Source organism: Colius striatus, chromosome 2 (genome assembly GCF_028858725.1).
Source record: "Colius striatus isolate bColStr4 chromosome 2, bColStr4.1.hap1, whole genome shotgun sequence".
Classification (NCBI taxonomy): domain Eukaryota; kingdom Metazoa; phylum Chordata; class Aves; order Coliiformes; family Coliidae; genus Colius; species Colius striatus.
Genome location: NC_084760.1, coordinates 91,171,918 through 91,188,711, shown reverse-complemented (window position 1 = coordinate 91,188,711; position 16,794 = coordinate 91,171,918). Strand labels below are relative to the sequence as shown.

At 40.7% G+C, this 16,794-nt stretch overlaps 3 protein-coding genes across 4 annotated transcripts in view; 2 read left to right on the top strand and 1 right to left on the bottom strand.

Annotated features, from left to right (window-relative positions):
* IARS2 (isoleucyl-tRNA synthetase 2, mitochondrial) overlaps positions 1–384 on the bottom strand; it is a 30,528-nt gene extending 30,144 nt beyond the window's left edge. Inside the window, exon 1 of the mRNA XM_061991449.1 lies at positions 123–384. Within this exon, the coding sequence (XP_061847433.1) occupies positions 123–341 (219 nt within the window). The 5' untranslated portion in view covers positions 342–384. The remainder of the gene's footprint in view (positions 1–122) is intronic.
* On the top strand, positions 206–14,179 carry BPNT1 (3'(2'), 5'-bisphosphate nucleotidase 1). 2 transcript variants are annotated; one of them, XM_061991450.1, is made up of 9 exons: positions 206–841; positions 4,559–4,683; positions 7,015–7,119; positions 7,364–7,471; positions 7,983–8,031; positions 9,013–9,104; positions 10,790–10,987; positions 12,203–12,308; positions 13,565–14,179. In XM_061991450.1, the coding sequence occupies exons 2-9, from the start codon at positions 4,567–4,569 to the stop codon at positions 13,711–13,713; spliced, it is 924 nt and encodes a 307-aa protein (XP_061847434.1). In that variant the 5' UTR covers positions 206–841; positions 4,559–4,566; the 3' UTR covers positions 13,714–14,179. The 2 variants fall into 2 exon arrangements, with proteins under 2 accessions (XP_061847434.1, XP_061847435.1); XM_061991451.1 differs by lacking the exon at positions 4,559–4,683.
* A 2,452-nt stretch (positions 14,180–16,631) lies between these two features.
* EPRS1 (glutamyl-prolyl-tRNA synthetase 1) overlaps positions 16,632–16,794 on the top strand; it is a 41,812-nt gene continuing 41,649 nt past the window's right edge. Inside the window, exon 1 of the mRNA XM_061991447.1 lies at positions 16,632–16,735. Coding sequence (XP_061847431.1) covers positions 16,690–16,735 — 46 coding nt within the window. The 5' untranslated portion in view covers positions 16,632–16,689. The remainder of the gene's footprint in view (positions 16,736–16,794) is intronic.

The following is a 16,794-nucleotide window of genomic DNA, read 5'->3' as shown; positions in this document are numbered from 1 at the left end:
CGGCCAACCCCCGCCCTCCTCCCCGGGGCCAGGGCTCCGCTGCTCTGCTGCCAGGCCCAGCCTCGCCTCTCCCTCCCGAGGCATGTACCCCCAGACAAGCCGACCCCAGCCCCGACCGCTACCTGCTGCGTCTCCAGTTCGGTCTCGGGCTGCAGCCGCCCCGGGAGCTGCGCGGGGAAGCGGCTGTGCGGCAACAGCACCGTGTCCCGGTACTGTGAGTCTTGAGGGCTCTCCGCCTCGGGCTGCCGGCTGTTAGCCTCCGAGGCGGCGGAGCGCGCCCAGCCCCGGGCGACCCGCGCCCCTGCCCGGGCCAGCGGCGGCACCCGCCAGGCCCGAAACATCCTCACGGGCTCGCTGCGACACGCGCTGCGGAAGCGCTTCCGCCTGCGCTACGGAGAGCGGCGCGGCCGCGACGGGCCGCAGGAAGGGACAGGCTGCCCAGCAACGCGTTTTTCTCCGCGTTACGAAGGCCTCCGAACCGGCCGGCCGGGTCGAGGGAAGCGCTTCAAGCCTTCCCGGAGCCGAAAGCATCTGAGCCGTTTCGAGCTTCTTTTGTAAAGGCGACGGCGTCCCCGTGAGGCGGTCGGGGCGAGTTGTTCCCGAAGAAGCCGGCGCAGAGGCCGCAGGACGGGCGGCGCTTGCGGGGAGCTCCCGGCTGTCGCCGCGGGAGCTGACCGGCGAGGCTTGGACTTCGGTTACTTCCATTTCGCAAGGGGACTGGCTGGAAGGGCTCCTGGCGAGCTCAGAGCGCCCTGGACGCGGAGAGCAGAAAGAGAGGCACAGCGGCCGGAGCACGGCGACGGACGCTGCGAGGATCACGGGAAAGGCGAGGCTGGGCACGGTGAGTTTGCTGCTGCATCAGCAGCGAGAGCTGTGCCCCTCACCTGCGACCACCTACTTTAGGATATGCGATGCTCAACTAAATGCATTCTGAGAGCACTGGGCAGTAGCGCTGGCCTGAACTACCCTGATGGTAATTTACCACTGAGGTTCGCAATTACAAGAGACTCCTGAACGGGCCCTTTTTTATTTGTTGATTGTTTGGTTGGTTTGGTTGTTTTTTTTTTTTTTTGTCCTCCCCCCAAATACAAACTGGAAAGGCCTCAAAGCATATCAATAAAATGAGGCGGTGCATGATTTTCTCCCTGGGAATCTGGAGGTGAACAGCAAGGGTACCCAGGCATTCCCACTCCCAGTCTTGTTTTCATGGAATCATAGAATCATCTTGATTGGAGAAGACCTTTAAGATCTTTAAGTCCAACCACTGACCCAACACTGCCAAGCTCACCACTAAACCATGTCCCTCAACAATTTATCTATGTGTCTTTTCAGTATCTCCAGGGATGGTGACTCCACCACCTTCCTGAGCAGCCTGTACCAATATTTAACAACACTTTCAGTGAAAAAGTTTTTCCTAATCTCCAATCTAAACCTTCCCTGGTGCAACTTGAGTCCATTTCCTCTTGTCCTGTCACTCGGGAGAAGCGACAGACCCCCACCTGACTGCAACCACCTTTCAGGTAGCATAGAGCGAGATAATATCTCTCCTCGGCCTCTTCTCCAGGCTAAACAACCCCAGTGCCTTCAGCTGCTCCTCATTTTCTTGTATTATGTGAAATGAGAAGTTATCTTTTACCAAATGTGAGCCAATGCAAATTTAACCTGAGGGATAGTTGCTGTGCAACTATCACAGTACAGTTTTCTCAAACTTCCTTGTCTAAGGCAAGCAATATATTTTTGTATGTATTGTGGAAGTACACACTAGACATTGCCCCACTGGAAAGAACATGCCATAAACAAACTAGTTAATTTGAGATAAAAAAGTTACAGAGTTGATAAACTTGTGGCCAACTAGCACACACACGTACCTAACCAAAAAGGATCCAGAAAATGTGCCACATGGGAGAAGCAAACCTGTAAAAAGTTAAGGCACCTTTTGCAGTAATAACATACTTAATGCACTACATTAGTTAGCTGCTCTGTATTGGGGAGGAAGGGCTGTTGAATCTCCCTTTTTGGTTTCTCTTACTAAATCTCGCTTTTCTTAAGACTTTGCTTTAAGACTGTTCAAGCAAAATGTGCCTAGGAAACACCTTAGGTCAAACTTCAAGAACGTAAGATAGTACTTCTGTAATGTTTCCTGAATCTTTTTCAAACTATGCAAACATTTAGTAAATCAAGCCTTTAAAGCAATTAAGTAAGTTTTAACCTCAATTTACAAAGCAGGATCAAATGTGCAGTAAAGGGTCAAATGAAGAATGAGAAACTGAGCATAGTCTTAATTATCTTCTTCTGAGCTCAATTCTTTAACTCAAACCCCATCTAATGTGCTATTTTTTTTCTCTCCTCAAAAGTATACATAGTCCAGTAATTTTCAGTGTGGAATGCACTACATTCAATCTTCCTTCCTCTTGTTTCTGTGAAGATGTATACTTAAAATAGTATCTGTCTTCCCATGTGTTACGACACATATTTGCTCTACAGTATTTGGTTGGTTGAGAGCTGCTTTTTGTCACAGGTAGCACATCCAAAATTTCCCTGTAACCGCTGTACAGTCCAAGACAGCTGGTGTGTACGCTTTGGGTGTGAACCTTGGCTACTTTACAGGACTCCAGAGCACTTTGCTCTCATCTATGAGCAGTAAATAAACATTAACAGTAGCAACTGTGCTTTTTGAATGTTCTTACACAATCACTCTATACTCTTTCTTCTTCAGAGATCTTCTGACTTTAGAGGTACCCATACAGTGTTTCTAAAATGATGAAAAAGTTCTTAAAACAGATAAATTTGTGATTTTCATACCTCTGACATTGCTGTTTGCCTTTGCTGTAAACAGACATGAACATGAGGTCACATCAGTATCATCTACAGTAGCTAGCCTTATCACCTTGTTATATCTTAATGTAGCATGTAGATTTCTCAAGCAAGAAAGGAAAGGTATTTCTAATAACACTTAGGCAATACTTGCTGCAATTGCTGCTAATATTGATTGTGAAGGAAGCCTAATATGTCATCTTCTATGTAGCAATTAATGAGTTCCTCTGTATTTTTTCTAGCTCTGCGCTCAGATGTTTTCTTTGGAAGTATATCATACATGTGAGCCCATCCCCAAAAACATGTAATCTACACAAAAAAAACAAAACCTGACAGAAAAACATAAAAAACAATTACCTCTGCATTTTAAATAATACAGCATGGTTACTTTTTTTTTTTCTTGAGATAGAGAAAAGCTGAGAGGAACATATTTGTGAGCCTTTTGCAAGAATACTAGTTACTCTGTATGGGAACTGAAGGCACTAATGTGTTCTGAGGAACAGATATTGAAGACAATACAATAGGAAGAGTGACAGGACATGCAGTGTTGAGAGGAGGAAAGAAAATGTAATAGATTTCCCTAAAGAAATCAAGGTGAGTTAAAGAAATACAGAAAGGATGTTAAAACCTAGACAAATAGTTTTGCATAGATGTGCAGGGTTTGCAGGATCTGCATATCATTAACAGGATCTGGAGTCCTGTGTCCAGTTCTGGGCTCCTCAGCTCAAGAGGGACAGAGAACTTCTGGAGAGAGTCCAGCCCAGGGCGACCAAGATGATCAGGGGACTGGAGCATATTTCATACGAGGAAAGACTGTGGGAACTGGGGCTGTATAGTCTAGAAAAGAGGAGACTGAGGGAGGATCTCATTCATATTTACAAATATCTAAATGTTGGATGTCAGGAGGTTGGGACATCACTTTTTTCTATTGTATCTAGCAATAGGACAAGGAGTAATGGGATGAAGCTGGAACACAAAAAGTTCTATTTAAATATAAGAAAAAACTATTGTACTATTCATGTGAGGGAGCCCTGGCACAGGCTGCCCAGGGAAGGTGTGGAGTCTCCTTCCTTGGAGGTTAAGACCCACCTGGACATGTTCCTCTGCGACCTGATCTAGGTGGACCTGCTTCTGCAGGGGGGTTGGACTAGATGATGTCTAAAGGTCCCTTCCAACCCCTACCATTCCATTATTCTATGATTCTGTGATTCTATTTTGTGTTCACAGTTAGGCCATCTACAATGTCTATTTTATATTTAAACAAATAAAAATAGTAGATAAAGTTGCTCTCATCATCCTGTCTGGTAGCATTGTACTTAAGTCTCGGCACAAACCAACTCTGTAGGTTCAGTTCTGAAAACAATGATCTTATGTTCAAAACATATAAAAAACAAGTGGTGTGTGTAGACTACATTGTCATAACATTCATGATAAAGAGTTTCTGCTGCTGCTCTTGTTTAATGCCAGATTGTATTTTAGTGAGGAGAACTAGGCTCACTGCCAGATAGGGCATAATTAGCTTGAAAAATCTTGTCTAAAATAGCTTTACATCTCTGTCTTTGCTAATTGTATTTTTTAAAAAGTGAAAGCTCAGTGGCAGTAACCCACTTTCCCCATCCTCCTCACCTTAAACTGTATCTGTTTGAAATATTATGTAAAATTATGTAATTTATGTAAATAATTTTCCTTCTTGTCTTCTCTTCAAGAGAGAAATGTACAAGTTTGGGTTTTTGTTTCTTTTCAGCATTCAGTATGGCTTCTCCAGCTCTACTCATGCGTGTGGTCGCCTCTGCGTATTCTGTTGCGGAAAAGGCTGCAGCAATTGTTAGAAATGTAATGGCTGCAGGAGACCTGGGGATAGTGGAAAAGGTATTACTTTTGCTTTGTTACCATTTAATTTCTCTTATTAATGCTGAGTTAGGTACAGATAAACGTGGTGTTTCTGAAGATCAGCAACTGAGGAAGGAAATGTAGTCCTCACCCCTCTGATAAAAGAGATATTCCTTATTAAAGGTTTAAAAGAGAATTGGGGAAGTTGTCTTTTGACCAGTATTTTAAAAGAATGTTCAGACACTTAAAAGAAACAGATAATAATTTTGTTCTGCTTCCCTTCACAAAACACAACCTTTGGATAGCAAAGCAGAATTCATAGTAGTGTATTTTTCCCATTAATTTCCATGCCTATGTTCTAACATCTGTAGTACAGCTTAAAAGACTGTACCTCTAATGAATTTTGGATTAGGATAATGCAGTGTTTCGTTTCTTAAAACAGACACTTAGGTTTTATTGTAAATCACGTTTTTCAAAATAAATTTGAAGCTTCAGATTTAATTCTAAATAGAAAACAGAAATTAGATTAGGATCATCTACATGAAGTTCTCAGCTTGCTGTAAATTAGTAAGCTGCACTGATGAGCCAGGATCTTTGTTTTGACTACAGTACTAGATTAGGTGGAATTAACTTTTCAAGTTAATTCTATCATTAGAGGTATGTCTGTATGTTGAGGTAATTGCCAGTATTTACTTTTTTTTTCTGAAAGTAAGCATTTTCATCCAGTTGTGAAGAAAAGCCTCATCCTTTATGGCTTTTATTGTCAGTTCAGATGGTAGAAGCAAAAAGACTTTTTCCCCGCTTGGTCAGTTATATTCACCACTATGAAAACATTTGCAAGCAATCGCAAATGAAATTGAACTGATTGAAAGCAATGACCAACAGAAGAGATTCCAGTGACCTTGGGATTCCTGCAAGCGCCTTGCCAAAGGTGACTGGTAACGAAGGAGGAAGAATGGAAGATAGAACCTGTATGAGCCTCTGCTTTATAGTCTAGAGGAAAGAGATGCACAAAAACAGAAGGTGTTGCTTTTCATCATTCATCCTCTTTCTGAAGTCAGAAAACATCAAGACCTTTTCTAAATTTATTAGGGGATGAGAAGGAAATTTCAAAGAAAGATATAAAGTTTAATGAAAACAGGCAATTGGATAAGGGACAGACTAGGTTTTGAGCATGCAAAAGTTAACCCGAACGTGATTCTAGGTGGAATATTCCATTCCTATGGCTGGATAAAACAATTTACATCTTGTCACCAAGTAATATACAAACAGATAAAAATTTTCATAGACTCATAGAATCATAGAATGGTAGGGGTTGGAAGGGACCTTTAGAGATCATCGAGTCCAACCTCCCTGTAGAAGCAGGATCCTGGGCTTGGAGGAATTGGTGCTTGAAGATTGACCAGCTCTCTTGGTTACTCTTGTTTGATTCAACTAAGATGCAAGTCCTTGGGTGAACTGGCTTTCTTAATTCCAGTGTTAACAGAAGTATTTCTTAGTAGGATTCTATCTCTGGACCTAAAGGGCTCCTCTCCTTCCAGCTACATGAAGATTATGGCAACAAACTATTCATAAATGACCCACTTCCACTACATAGCAGGTTACTAATGTTTAAGAAGAAGTTACTGTAACCTATCTGGCAACATGTTTGACTACACTGAATATTTTGGGAAGGCTTTCAGTAATTGTTTCATGTCATCTTGAGACACCAAATCCACTGTTCCCTCTCTTGCTGGAAAAAATGTGTGGGTGTTGCTGTCCAGTTCCATTTCACTGGTTAGCTTCTGGCCCTTATTGTTCCTTCCCCACTAGACTAAGGAACTATTCACTATTTAGAAGTTTATATATCATAATTGTTTCTTTCTTTATTTTTTTTTAAAAACATGTTAGAGTAATTAAACCTTTTAATCAGCTTTTAATGATACCTTCCTTATATTTCTCCTGTTTCCTAATTTGCCATATCTCTCCAGTAGCCTTAAAATGTTTTTGCTTGTTAACTTGTTTTTCCTTCTTCTTGTATTATATCTAGGTTCACACTTGTATGAACATACACTGTACATAGTATAGTATTTGCACAAATACATATTCAGTACAGTTGCACCAGTGCATCAGAAGAATGCAACATGTCAGTATTGTTCTGATATCATACCAGTCTATCTTAGCTTGGGAGTGTACAGGGAAACTTTGCCTCTTTCAGGTTTTAATCTTCCTCTCTCAAGATCACTTACTAGGTCAATGACTTATCAAATTAGTCTTCTTTTTCATTACAAGGTAGATATTCAGAATGACATACAGGCCATCATACTGAGTTTTGTTTTAGGGTTTTGTTGTTGCTTTGAAATACACAATTTACTATCCATCCTTTGACAGACCGGAGCCAATGACTTGCAAACCAAAGCTGACCGACTGGCACAAATGAGCATTTGTGCTTCTCTGGCACGGAAGTTTCCCAAGGTGACAATCATAGGAGAAGAAGTAAGTACTTATCTTATTACATACTAACAGTTTAACTTGCAGTGGAATTTGCTTTGTCAGGTTTTACGAAATCTTCTGTTTGTTGGTTTGGGGTTTTTAAAAAAAGTCAACATTATTTCCAGCCCGTTTTGTCTTTCCATTGCATTAGCTTTGTCAAGCAAGCTGCAAGCAAATCTACAGTTCTAAGGCAAATTGAGGCGAGCCCAGTATCTTTTTCTAATAATTCTGATAATCCTTTTGTTAGGACCTATCCAATAATGACATAACTGAGGAATTAATTGAAGATGGTTACTGTGAAGAAATACTGAAGAAAACTTGTCCTGCTCAGTACACAGGAATTAAAGAGGAAGAGGTAATATGGTAACGCTATACACATCTTCATATTTTCTGCTCTATCTAAATTACGTACTGATTTTAGCTAGGAACACGTTAAGAAAAAAGGTTCTTTCAGTGTTGCCATTTTTTTTTCGTTTGAAAATTGAAATATGGTAATGAGAATGATACCTGCAGAGCTAGAAATGTTGCATATCCCTCTGCACAATAATGGGAAATGGAAATTTGCTTCTTACAACTCATCGTTCAAAGTTATTTGGAAGGAATGTACTTTAAACATAAAAAAATGTAATCTTCATGTTCAGTTTAAACCTTAATACCTCTATTAAGATATTTGCTGACAAGTTCCAGAAGTCAGTTTTTAAGCTTTTTTTGTGGTAAAATACTATTGTAGGCTTCAGTCATACCATAATGGTAACATTTTCCTCACTATCATAAGGAAATAAATGCACTAAAGTAAAGTATGTACTTTTCATGGTAATTTACATGATTTGTATCTGTTAATTTTCCTTATTTTTTTATTTTTAAAGCTTGTAATATGGGTTGATCCTTTGGATGGAACCAAGGAGTACACTGAAGGTTGGCTTTTCTTTTAATTCTGATGATTCAAGGAAAAAAAAAAAGCAATGTAATAAAGTAGCATGTACAGTGTAGTTTTATGATATAAGTTACCTACAGTATTGTTTTGTAAGGCTGATGTTGTTTCTGTACTTTTTTAGTTCTGTTGAATATTTTAATCTTCACATTCAGTTTAACCAGTATTGAACATTCCTGGGGGGCGGTGGTACTGAGTGACCACATATTTTTATCATTTCAGAGAGAAAAAGGCTTTCTTTAGTTGCTGGCAGATTGTCTTAAATTTTTAGTCAAACTTACAATTTCACATATACTTTGAATTGAGGGACTAAATCTCCCATTCTCACAGGAATATTCTCAATTATATGTACATTATGCTCTTAAAAATCCCCAAATATGACAGCTCTATTTGTAGCCCTTCTGAAATAAAATTCTTCCCGTAACTGAAGAATTATTTAGAGGAAGATAACTGCTTTCAGCAAAGTCTATTTTCTGTCTTCTGAAATAGACCCTAAAATGTAGGGAAAAAAAGGGAAAAACCTCCAAAACCAGTATGCTGAAATAGCCTCCTGCTATACTGTTTGGTTGTTGATTAATATAAAAAATACTTTAGTCAATCTTTTTTCCCTCTTTTCAGGGAAAGAGATGTACAGCTTGTCAACACATGGCTAGTTTTGAATACTACTAAAGAATTCACACCACAGTCATAGAAGAATGTCATGGTATACTGCTATGTAGTTGTGTCTTTGAACTCTTTCCTCATTATATGTTAATTGCAACATAGTTCTATTAAGAGAATTCTATCTGGGGCACTTTTGCAGACCTCACAGCTAAAAGATTCTATCAACCAAACTATTACAGCTGAAAATCCTGATTTGCATTTTTAAGATTCCGCCCTTCATGTCAATTTGTGGGCCTTTTTTAATGTTTTACATACACTTTCTCTTTTTCAGACATAACTACATTCTCATTATTTCTGTACAGGTCTTCTTGACCATGTAACAGTTCTTATTGGAATTGCTTATGGAGGGAAAGCAATAGCAGGAGTTATTAACCAGCCGTATTACAACTACGAGGTATTAAATGCATTGATTTGTTTGAAAGCATCAGGTGATTTCTGTCCCTTCTAAGCCATGTCTAGTTAGCACATTTTTCATCTGAAAAGCAGCATGTAGGAGAGTTAATGTTGTAATGTAAGGTGGGGTGTGTTTTTTTTTTTAATATATATAAATTTGAATGTTGTCTCTGGGAACTGAATCTCAGGGACCTACTAACAGCCATAGTGAACCTTGAGGTTTGTATAATACACTAATACAGCATATTTTACATATATATGGGGATTGACCTACTGGAGAGCAACTCTGCAGAGAGAAACCTGGGAGTGCTTGTTGAAAATAAACTAAACATGAGCCAGCAATGTGCCCATGTGGCCAAGAAGGCCAATGGCATTCTGGGACGCATCAAAAAAAGTGTGGCTAGCAGGTCAAGGAAGGTTCTGCTCCCCCTTTACTCTACCCTGGTGAGGCCTCATCTGGAGTCCTGTGTCCAGTTCTGGGCTCCCCAGCACAAGAGGGGCAGAGAACTTTTGGAGACAGTCCAGCCCAGGGCCACCAAGATAATCAGGGGACTGGAGCATCTTCCTTATGAGGAAAGGCTGTGGGAACTGGGGCTGTGTAGTCTAGAAAAGAGGAGATGGAGGTGGGGATCTCATTAATATTTACAATATCTAAATGGTGGATGTCAGGGGGTGAGGCATCACTTTTTTGTATTGTATCTAGCAACAGGACAAGGAGTAATGGGATGAAGCTGGAACACAGAAAGTTCCATTTAAACATAAGAGAAAACTGTTTCACTGTTCAAGTGAGGGAGCCCTGGCACAGGCTGCCCAGTAAGGGTGTGGAGTCTCCTTCCTTGGAGGTCTTCAAGACTCGCCTGGACATGTTCCTATGCAACCTGATATAGGTGGACCTGCTTCTGCAGGGGGGTTGGACTAGATGATCTCTAAAGATCCCTTCCAACCCTACCATTCTATGATTCCACAATTCTATGATTCTATACTGTACGTATTACTACAATACATATAATGTACATACTGTAAAACAAGTACAGATAGATGCTTTTGAAGTCTTTTCTAGATATTCTTTAGTAAATCCATGCAATAGGTGCATTTGTTATGTGTGGTAACTGCCATAAATCTGCAGGCCTAAATAAACCAAGCATATTTGTCACTGATGACTGGGTTAGAGTGTATCAGACAGGTTTCACAATTAAGTCCAGAATGGCCAAGCTACAGGCATTTGCACATGTTTGGGTGTTATTTCAGTATTATCTGTGAGTGAGGGGAAAGCTCATCATGCAGCCTGATCATCATCTGATGATACATAACATCAGCTGATTTTCTATGTTCTGTGCGATACATATGAAGAAACATTTAATCGGATATTTTCAGTTACAGGTGGTGCCTGAAGTACAGAAATACACAAATATTGTATCAGGCATTGGAGGCAGGATGTAATGCACCACCACTATGTCACAGCTAAGAAAGCGGTAAATGATATCCTTGCCTTAGGAGAGTGAGCCAATTTCTCACTCTGGGCTCTAGAGCAGTTCTTTTTAAAGGCCATTGTTTAAATATATAACCCAGTATTAATATTATACACCTTGATATATAATGATGTCTCTAGATACTCCTTTCCATTTGTGCTTTAATGGTCGATCACTATGATTAGCCATCACCTGGACCAGTGTATCTTTTTCATAGGCAGGAGCAGATGCTGTGCTGGGCAGGACAATCTGGGGAGTCCTGGGTATAGGTGCCTTTGGATTTCAGCTCACCGAAGCACCTGCTGGGAAACACATCATTGTTACTACTCGTTCTCACAGCAGTACCCTGGTAAATGACTGTATCAGTGCACTGAACCCAGACACTGTCATCAGAGTTGGAGGAGCAGGAAACAAGGTATGAAAACTCCAGCTATTTTGGTTTTAATGGGAGGTTGGTCCCTTCGGAAAAAGAAAAAGAATAACTTGCTTACCTGCGTGGATGTGTAGGAGTGTCCTTCTCCTTCCACCACAGCACAATTTCTCTTCCTAGCATTCAGTCTGCTGTAAGGTAGAGAGAATTTGATACAAGTGTATTTGTAACAGTGGCCATGTTGGTCATGGCTGAGGTTCATCCTCCCCAGTACTCCGTTTCCAGAGGAGAAAACAAAAATTTGCAAGACCAGAGTGACCAAATGGAGGCATTTCATTAATATTTACAAATATCTAAATGGTGGGTGTCAGGAGGTTGGAGCATACCTTTTTTCTGTTGTATCTAGTGACAGGACAAGGGGTAATGGGATGAAGCTGGAACACAGAAAATTCCATTTAAACATAAGGAAAAACTATTTACTGTTCAGTTGAGGGAGCCCTGGCACAGGCTGCTCAGGGAGGGTGTTGAGTCTCCTTCTCTAAAGGTTTTCAAAACCTGCCTGGACATGTTGCTGTGCAACCTGATCTAGGTGGACCTACTTTAGCAGAGGGGTTGGACTAGATGACGTCTAAAAGTCCCTTCCAACCTCTACCACTCTGTGATTCTATGAAATGGGAATTCAATTTAATCACAATTATTAGACATTTCCTCCTGTTCATGCTAACACAGTATTTTGTTCAAACTATCTAGCAGCACATGTGAAAACAGAGGAAAACAGAAGTACAGAGTGGTATTTCCTTTGCAAAAATTGTCTGCACACAGGGAATACTCACATGCTATGGTTTTTAAAGCTTAATCCTGTCATAGGTGTTAAAAGCAGACCTTCCAATGTCTTCTCTAATGTGTGCAAGGCCCAAAAATAGCCCCATGGCAACATGGACAATTTCCACCATTTTTTTTCAGTACTTGCAGAAGATGTGAAACTAAAGATGATCTGAAACCAAAAGCAGATTTTTATCCTATAGGCTGTAGTTATAACAGTCAAAAGTAGATAATTCAGATAATTCAGAATGGTAATACAGTATAGCTTTCTAAATCTTAATGTTATTTCGTGTAATATTAGAAAGGAAGTAGCTGGTGTTCCTTTTCTCACTGTTAAATACATAGAATTAACTTATCTAACCCCCATTTTCTGGTGTTTTTACCCATTTCTAAATGCCTAGCACCTTTGTAATGATCACCACTCTCTATTCATTACAGATCATTCAGCTTATAGAAGGCAAGGCATCTGCTTATGTATTTGCTAGTCCTGGGTGCAAGAAATGGGATACATGTGCACCTGAAGCTATTCTACATGCTGTGGGAGGTAAGCTAACAGCATTCAAAATTCCAATATAAGTGAAACTGCAGCAATTTCAGGTTATTTATACATTTCATAGGAAAAAAGAATTTTCAAATGTGTCTTTGGAGAGAAAAATGACAGTACATATGTATTTTTAAATAGTCACGATTCACTATGAGCTTTGAGCCATTTGAAGTCAACAGTAACTACAAAGTGATGGCAAGTGATGGTCTGTTTTGCCTGGACTAATACAGTCAATAACAGCCAAATAATTAAAGCTGAATTCCAAAATTTTGGGCATATTAATATTTTCCAAACGTGTCTTTTTTTCTGTTGGTTACTATTTCACAGTAAATTCACACTGCCCTACTAACTGGATATAATAGTTTATTATTAGTAACATGTTATATGCAGAGATTGCATTATTTAAAACAACAAAAATAGGACAAATCACGCAGTTGTCCTTCAGATGTACAAACTCCAAAACTGAGTCATTCATGTAATTCAGTAAATTAGTGTCTCCAGCCAACATGAGCCACTTCACCTTTCTAGGGGGTAAGGGGTTAGAAAACTTCTGAAAATTCCCACTGACAAGAATTTGAATGTAGGCATTATTATACTTTTTCTGCTGGTCATACTGATAGATCTTTTACCACTATGTGCTAAAATGGTGGGGTTTGAACTCCCTATATTCTGTCAAGCAAGGATAACAGGCTTCATAATAACATTAACTCCTCTGTAGTCTCTGGTGTTGGTAACTGGGGTAGCTTTAAACAGGTTAGCTCAGGCACAAAACCCCAACCAATCTGGGGCAGTACAGTGCTGTATTTAGCCTCCCTGTTATGGTTAAATTAGCTTGCATAAAGATCTGTATTGCTCTTGCTAAACGATTTCTAGAAACTAATTTAAAAGCAGCTGGGGTATTATTATGTTAGGGTTTGTTGTATATACTTACCCTGGCTTTTAATCAAACTGAAGATTTGTCTGTCTTGTTGATTAGCAATGTAAAAACTACTTAGGAAGCATTTTAATTAATCCATAAAAGAGGTGTTATTTTTCTTAAACATAAGGAATTTAAATATTGATGAAAGAAAATAAAACCCTTAGTTACTTGATTCCAATCAATAAAAAACTGTTCCGCTTAAACTAGGAGCAAAGATTTCTCATCTCAAGACAGGCATGTGTACACCAAAGACTGGTTTTTGTTACATCAGTTGTATTAGTAAAATAGAGAATATCTCCAACTCCTGTTTGCTGGAATATATTTTTTTCTTTTGCAGGCAAGATAACTGATATCCATGGAAATTCATTTCAGTATAACAAGGAAGTGAAACACATGAATTCAGCTGGGGTCCTCGCCACTCTGAGAAATTATGACTACTACGCCAGTCGTATTCCTAACAACGTTAAACAATCTCTTGTGCCTTAAAGTGGCAAAGCCTTTACTTGGCCTGGAAGGCTAAGAAAGTGAGCCTGCAGAAGAAGAAAGCCAGAAGATAACTGAGCCTGAGATTTTGTTTTATAGAATCTGAACGGAATTCTTACATTAAGGTGTTCAGTAATTTCAAAATTACGTACAGAATCTCTAGGTATCTGTTGGACCAGATTGTTTTGCTGTGTTTAGCAGACAATATCAAAACAGTTGCATTTCTTCAACAGTTGTTTTCCATACTCTTTCGTAGTATTCATTCTTCATGACTACTTGCTTAATATACTGCTAATCATAACGGTACAGTCCAAAAATCATCTTAATCTTCAGGACACAAAATCACATTAGGTCGTTTACCTGATCTTGCTCAGTTTTCATCATTGTATGTAGTCAAGAAGGGTTTATTGTGTTAAATACAAATGGATTAAGAATTTGTCTGAATGGATTAGCCCATTTGTAATAAAATTGACAGGTTTGATTCTTAGTAGTGAATCTTAGAATTTTTGTGATGACTGAGATTGCTATCTGAGGGGAGCTGAGTTGCCCCAAGTTGTGCAGGAATCAGGACACGGTCCAGCTGGGCCTCTGAAATCCCAAACAGGAGTTCTCGGATCATTGGATCCATTGAGGATCAGTGCAGCAATAATACAGCAGGGTTCAGGGACACTTCAGCTGAGGAGAACCCAAGGAAACTGCAACATGGGGAGGAGTTCCAAGCACCTTTCTGATATCTGAAATCTGTCATTGTCTGTGTGACCTCAGTCTTGGAGAGCCTTGGGAAGCCTAGGTTACTGTCATAGGTGGGGACAACAGAAATGCCAGAACTTGAAATTTTTCATGTCTGAATTTTGGGAGAAACAAAGTCCAGGAGCCTTTTCAGTAGCCCCAAGAGTAGAAGAACCTGACAGTACCACTTCCCTGTGCTGTGGAACACAGTCGTGTTAGGGGAGGGGAGAAAGCAAGGGACAAAATCACCTAAAATGAATTTTCAAATTGGAGAGCCTGTTTTGGTCAACTTTCCCGTAGGTAGGAAAGCAGGATTCAACTATTCACTTGAATACAAAATTTACAAGTAGTAAATTAAATATGACATTATATACATTTACTTAAGAGTCTTTCAATTAGATCATTACCTCATAGTACAGTAACACCAATATGACTTCATTGGCTTAAAGCTATCTCTATTTCCAGAGACCAGGAACATCTTGATGCTAAAAGGTATGGTGAAGACAGCTAACTCTTGCTAAAACGTTGCCCGTTTCTCCATGTGCAGACATGAAAAAGAATCTAAGGAAGCTCTTTGCTTAGTGAGGTCAGCTTGTAACATTTACAGATAAATTAGCAAGATTGTCACTTACATCATTCTATCATCAGCAACCAGTCCATAATGCTGTCGTGACACTGGATTAAAGCTGCATATATAGGAACAACACATGCTCCAAATCCTTTCATCTGTAGCCTACCTTTCTTCTTTCTCAAGCACATGACCAGGAAGAACACACAAGACAGATTCAGCCTGCTTTACTTAGAACCTTCTTCATATTTTGACCCATTACAGAACTGTATAATCATTTTGCATATTGATTGTGACTGGAGTTTGAACCATGTAGCAAGTACAAGTTTAATTTCACAGAATATATAATTCTCATCTTCTGCAGGATTGTTAGATATGTATGCTTTAGTATTCACATCAAAACCTGTGTGTGAATGTGCAGAATGCATTAAGGTAAAATGTAGAATGACTCAGACAAAGCCTGCCTTACTTCTGTATAATCATTAAAACACACAGGCAAATAGAGGAAGCACTGATAGTAATTTTCATCAATACCTCTACATTCTTTTTTCACCTGAAACTTGCTGTTTGAAAATTTCCTCAGCATAAGCCCCTTTCTAATTCTGCTGTAATGTATCTTTCTACTCATTTACAGCTACTACAATGGAAATAGAATACACACACCAGCTTCTACCTGATGTGTAAAGACACTTATGTATGGAATCACTTTCCATGCTTACAAAAAATGTAAAACTGGAAAATATTAAGGAAATTGGACATAACCTGCAGCAGCAGGAACCAAGGATAAAAGCCAGCATGTAAGGTGTAGTCACGCTCTGGCTATACTACGGCAACTGCACAAAGCAGCACTGGTCCACCGATCAAGCATTTAGTGATTTCTCTGCTAGCCCATTAGGTGCAGGTACCATCTATAAAATAGACTGGGGAAAAAAAAAAAAGGAAAAAGTACAGTGACACTGCATTGTCCTTGCAACAATGTGAACTTGAGTCTGTCTCCTATGAAAAAATGCTGACACTGCATTTTTTGTAATTCATTCCAGGCCCATTTTGTTCCACTGCAAAATCTGCGCGTGTGAGGAATGTAACAAGTAACACTCTGCAAAAACAGATGGGTTAAACTACCCTACTCAGACGCATTGGTAAATGTTACACTCTTTGTTTTGTTTGTATCATTATACATAGGAGAGGGATTGAAATCTACGGCTGCTCCTGGGTAAGTCTGAAGAATTCTTACAGTTAACTCCTGCAAAGCTCTAGGTAAGGCTCTGCTTGATCACCAGAGCAGCTGTGAGAAGAAAAGCACCGGCCGCATGAGGCCAAGGCACGCTGAGGGACAGCGCAGCCGCCACACAGCACCCTCCGGAACGGTTTCTCTGGGGAAACCGCTTCAGAGCGGGAGACCGCCCCTGCCCGCCGGGAGAGCCCTGGGCAAGCCCCGCTAGTCTTCTGCCGTCCGGTTCCAACCTCATCGCCTCCTCCCGCGGACTTGGGATCACGGCTACACCGAGGCGACTACAGCCAACCCCACAGAGCGCGACCAGCAGCGGCCCGCCACACCGCCCCGTGGCCCGTCCCGCCGGAAGGGGCGGGGTGGGGCTTTGCTGAGCTGGTTTGTGCCGAGCTGGCGCCGCCGCGCGCCCCGCCCCACCCTCTCCTTTGGTTCCGGCGCGGTGACGGCGGGGATGGCGGCGCTGAGCCTCACTGTCAACGCGGGGAGCCCCCCGCTCGGTAAGCGCGGGACGGAGTTTCCTGCCCCCTTCTTACTCCCTCCCCGCTTCCCCCAGGGA